We start from the raw sequence: 5,398 nt of genomic DNA on the forward strand, positions 1-5,398 counted from the left end.
GTTCAATTTTTATATTGCAGTACTTTGACAATTCCAGTCCATCATATTCTGATGAAGATCTAATGGAATTAAAGGAAGAATGGTGTCAGTATGTGCTTGAAATGCAAATTATTTGATTTTTTGGGAAATAGCATGCTGCTGGGCAAGAGATCTAAATATTATATGGTAGCTTGTGCATATTGTATACATTCTGTTAATTATTATATGTATATGATCATAGGACACAATATATGAACATGCATATGAATATGTAGTTAATTAGGTTGTAAATTAGGTTCAATGTATATTTAGTTAATTAGGTTGTAAATTAGATTATATATTTGTATCTGAATGTAGTTAATTATGTTGTAAATTACAGAGTTACAGAGTTACATATATGTTAATTAAGTTACAGAGTTCTATTTTTTGTCTACTGATTGTGTGAATGCTTATTGTAAGACCCATAATTTTAAAGTATACTTTATGTATTTTTGTGTATTTTGGATTTTGGCTCGAAGGCTTTTTAGCCAAAGTTAATAATATTTTGGAGTTTATATGATCAAAAAGATATTTCGAGGCCGTTTAGAATTACTCGTCGATGAATAAATTACATTAAGTGCGGTGAATCCTTTACGGAGAATTTTATGCGTTATGGGTGAAATGGTAAATTAACAAATATCTAGATATTTTGAGATATTTGTTATACTTTATATTAATTATATATATATATATATATATATATATATAAAATTATAATTAACAAATATCTCAAAAGATCTAGATATTTGTTAATTTACCATTTCACCCATAACGCATAAAATTCTCCGTAAAGGATTCACCGCACTTAATTTAATTTATTCATCGACGAGTAATTCTAAACGGCCTCGAAATATCTTTTGGATCATATAAACTCCAAAATATTATTAACTTTGGCTAAAAAGCCTTCGAGGCAAAATCTAAAATACACAAAAATACATAAAGTATACTTTAAAATTATGGGTCTTACAGATGATGCGCACCAACAGAGGATTTATTGATTAGAGGATGTCTTAGATATCATCGAATTATTAAATTGTGTCGAAGTGTTGACTTTTCTAGAGGCATTAACTTTATCAGAGGATACATGGGTCAAATTGTCAGATGCTTGGTGATATTATCAGAGGCAAAGGAAGTCAATTGCTCGTCACGTTTGTTAGAGGCAGAGGCAAAATAATTCATGTAACACTACTTGGAGCCAAAGGAACATAATCCATGTTGGGTTCATTAGAGGAAATCGAGGTACTACGTTTCTCGCATCCGAGACTCACCTGAAGCTTGCGACAACAATGGTGTGTATCACCAGACTTTACAATGTCAAGCTGAAGTAAAGTCTTTGTTTCTTTTGCATTCGCCTAGTCATCAAAGGATAAACCTTATATAGCGATGCTTGCTTAGATGTACTTGATTCCACAATATTTCTTTTACTTTTTGTTTCGATAAATGATTTCTAATATACTTGTAATCTAGGATACTTTGAATAGTTTTTAACATAACTTTTGTCTTTAATATGCACACTCAGCATATATATTTAGAGGATAGTTGTTCTTTATTTATATGTATTTGTTATCAACAACACATTAATCAGAGGATTGTATTTAAAATACTTTTTCACCAACAACATTGGCATTAATGGTGGCAGCTCGAAGATTAAGGCAGTATTTCATCGCCCATCCGATTATGATAAAGACAAATTTATCTATCAAGCATATTTTGTTTCAACCCGACTTAGCCAAGAGGATGACCAAATGATTGATAGAGTTATCTGAATTCGATATCATCTTGGAATCAAAGAAAGTGCTCAAAGCTAAAACATTGGCGAATTTCATAGCGGATATGACAATGTCAAACAAAGAAACTATTGAAGAATTGACGATGTTCGTTGACATTTGTTTGTTTGACATTGTCATATCCGCTATGATAAAATATATTAATAAATAATAATAATAATTTTAATAATATTATTAATTTTAATAATAGTAATAATAATAATAAATAAATAAATTATATTAATAAAATTAATTAAATTGAACATACAAAACACATTAAATTAAAGAGAGAAAAAAATACCACAAATTGAATAAAAAATACATCAAATTCAAATTTTATTATTTTTATTTTCATTAATTTTTATTTATTAAATCCAAAAAAAAAATAGGAGGAAGTTATTATAACAACTTCCTCCTATTTTTTAATTTTTATTTATTATATCTAAAACAAACGTATATCTAATATTTTGCCAATAAAATAAGGTATTTTTTTAACTCCATTCTATTTTTATTTCGATTAATAAACACAAAAATTCGACAACAATAATAAAATATTTAAATACAGTTAAATAGATCTGCCAAAATAAACTGTGTTATATTATAAAAACTTTCTTTTTTTTTTTGAATCTAATAAATAAAAATTAATGAAAATAATAATAGTAAAATTTGAATTTGACGTATTTTTTTTTTAATTTGTGATTTTTTTTTAATTTAATGTTTTTTATTTGTTCAATTTAATTTAATTTATTTTATTAATATAATTTACTTTATTATTTTATTAAAATTATTATCAAACTATCCTACTTCGTAGCACTATTGTATTTATTTTATTTATAGTATTTTGATTTTTTAAATATTTTAAATATTTTAATTATTTTTAATTTATTTAAAAAATAAAAATACTATTAATAAAATAAAAACTTAATTGTAATTTTGATCCCATGTTTTAACTATATGACGAAAGTAGTTCTTTAACCATAATTTTAATCTAAAATTTGATGAAGTATTATTTTTTAAAACTGACACCATGATTATAAGTTTCAGATAAAATTACAACACAAGATTCTGATGCATAGTATGATTTAAATACAATTAAATAGATATGCCAAAACAAACCATGTATTATATTATAACAACTTCCTCCTATTTTTTTTAAGATTTAATAAATAAAAATTAACAAAAATAATAACAATGAAATTAAAATTTGATATTTTTTTTAATTTATGATTTTTTTAATTTAATATATTTTATTTGTTCAATTTAATTAAGTTTATTAAGATAATTTACTTTATTATTATTATTATTAAAATTAATAATATTATTAAAGTTATTATTATTATTATTATTTATTAAGATATTTTATTTTATTAATAAATTTTAAATTTTTGAATATTTTAATTATTTATAATTTATTAAATAATAATTAACAGTATTAATAAAATATATATTGCGAGTCTAAAAAATATAATATTTATGTATTATTGTGAGTCTGGCATTTTGGTGAAAAAATAAAAAAAAATAGATATTAAAAAAAAAAAAGTTAAAATTTGGGTTAACTTTATTTGAATTCCAAAATTGAGTTTTGGCGGTGATGAGGATACCAAGGTAAAAAATAAAAAAGAGAGAAAATCAAATGTATGTGTAAATTGATGGACTGCAGAGACATGGGGTAGATTAAACAACAGTGAATCTAAATCTATCATAATCTCCTCGCTAATAAATCACTCCAATAAAATTAACTTAAAAAAATGTGAAACTCATTCATGGAAACTAGAAGTATATCATATATCATATGCAATCAAAATTACATTATTTGCATAATGAACAAACTTAGCTACCGTAACAAAATTACCAAACTCCCCAACCGTACCACAAACCCACCAAACAAGCCCAAAACATAAGGTCCCAAAAAAAAGTAAAAATAAAAATAAAATAAAAGAAATATCTCATTCTACATACACTGATGACTCAAGATGGATCATCAATGATCAAGAGCATTAGGACCAGTACAGTAATTAAGCACATGACTCCAAAGCCACTGAACCAAAAACTTCCGTCTGATTCCATTCATATTATACGTGGCACCATCTCGAGCGTCCAAAACTTGACCCGTATATGAACCACCACCACCAGTACCGTAAATACCCTCACACAAATCCGCAATCTCAACGGGAAAACTAGGATCCGAACCAGCATACCAAGCATTCGCTAACGGATTACTTGCCAGCTCAGCAATCTCATGTCCAATAACACTTATCATTCCGTCTACTCCAACGTCACCGTTAGGTGACTTAAACGGTTTAACATTAGGGATATATTCAGGTACAGCGAAGGGATATGCACACATACCTGGACATAGTTTTGCAGAATTACCCACCCACGCGTAAGGTAGCGTGTAACCAACAAGTGAAGGGAATGTGAAATAGTGGAACCCACATGCTGACGTGCAGAAATCTTGAACGTACACGTCATCAGATGTTAATAAAAGATAAAGACCGCTACGAGGATTAATCGGTAACGGTTTCGTTTTTGCGGTGATAGCGCTTTTGATAACCGACTGTATTGTTAACCGTGTGAGGGTTTTTCCGTGTGAGTAAAACCGGTCGTTTTTTTCTGAACCGAGTTGAACCGTGTTTGAGATGTTGGACCCGGTTTGGTCCGTGTAAAGCATAACAGTTTTCCACCAACCGGAAACCGAAGGATTCGGTGAGTTTTTAGCGGAGATTGAGTTTATAAACTCACGGATTATTTTTTTCTGGCTGCGTTGCCAGTTACCGTACCAGATTGTGTGGACGGTTATGATGTTTGTTAAGACAGGTCCCATGTGGTACCTAAGTTTTACGAATTCCGATGAGCCTTCGTATTTTTTGGAAGTTCCGAAGGCATAATCGGTTAGGTTCTTTGTTTGGGGATTTTGAGGCCACGGACGGTAGCCGGTAGTTGGAGCCGCCGTGAGGAGGAATGAGAAAAGGGTGATCGTGAGGGTTAGAACAACCATGGACGGCGGTGGAAATAGTTTCGACATTTTGAGAGACTGAGAGTAGATGAGGTTTGGGGTTACCGAGCTGAGGGGCCTTAAGTACGAAACGTGATGTTTCAGAGAGTGAGGTTCCTTTTATTGTACAAGGAAAAAGCTTTTTATTTTTTATTATATTTTGGGAGAATTTTGTAAAAGGAACAGTGAATAAATTTGAGTTAACCTGCGAAGTTTTTGGGAGTAAATATCAGTCAAAAATAGTTGTACTACACAAATTTTTTAATACAAACGATTTTTTTTTATACTATTTGGTGGATAAAATATGTTATGATCTTAAGCAATTTTATTTAATTTAACTATATTATTTCGAAAATTTAAATTATACTCACATAATATTCTGTTTTATATAATTTTAAATTTGATTAAAATAATTATTTAATTATATTTTAGATAATAATTGTTCAAGTTCAAAGTTAAGAATTAAAACGTATATTTAAAATATGCAAACTTAATTATTTTAAATTATAGAAGAATTTTTTTCACATAACATTCTTTTTTTATATATTTATAAATTTTAATTTAATTAACAAATTTTAATATAATTAGATTGAACATAATGTTTTAAATTTAAATACAA

General features: G+C 27.8%; 1 protein-coding gene across 1 annotated transcript; it reads right to left on the minus strand.

Moving 5' to 3' along the window:
- Nucleotides 1–3,544: 3,544 nt before the first annotated feature.
- Nucleotides 3,545–4,901, minus strand: LOC101504404 (protein EXORDIUM-like 3). The gene has a single exon (XM_004506556.4). It carries the CDS (start codon nt 4,807–4,809, stop codon nt 3,766–3,768), a length of 1,044 nt encoding a protein of 347 aa, XP_004506613.1. The 5' UTR covers nt 4,810–4,901; the 3' UTR covers nt 3,545–3,765.
- Nucleotides 4,902–5,398: the final 497 nt, after the last annotated feature.

This window comes from Cicer arietinum, chromosome 6, assembly GCF_000331145.2.
Source record: "Cicer arietinum cultivar CDC Frontier isolate Library 1 chromosome 6, Cicar.CDCFrontier_v2.0, whole genome shotgun sequence".
NCBI lineage: Eukaryota > Viridiplantae > Streptophyta > Magnoliopsida > Fabales > Fabaceae > Cicer > Cicer arietinum.

What these genes read in the sequence shown, in the direction of transcription:
- LOC101504404 (XM_004506556.4), bottom strand. Translation starts at nt 4,809, where the DNA reads ATGTCGAAACTATTTCCACCGCCGTCCATGGTTGTTCTAACCCTCACG.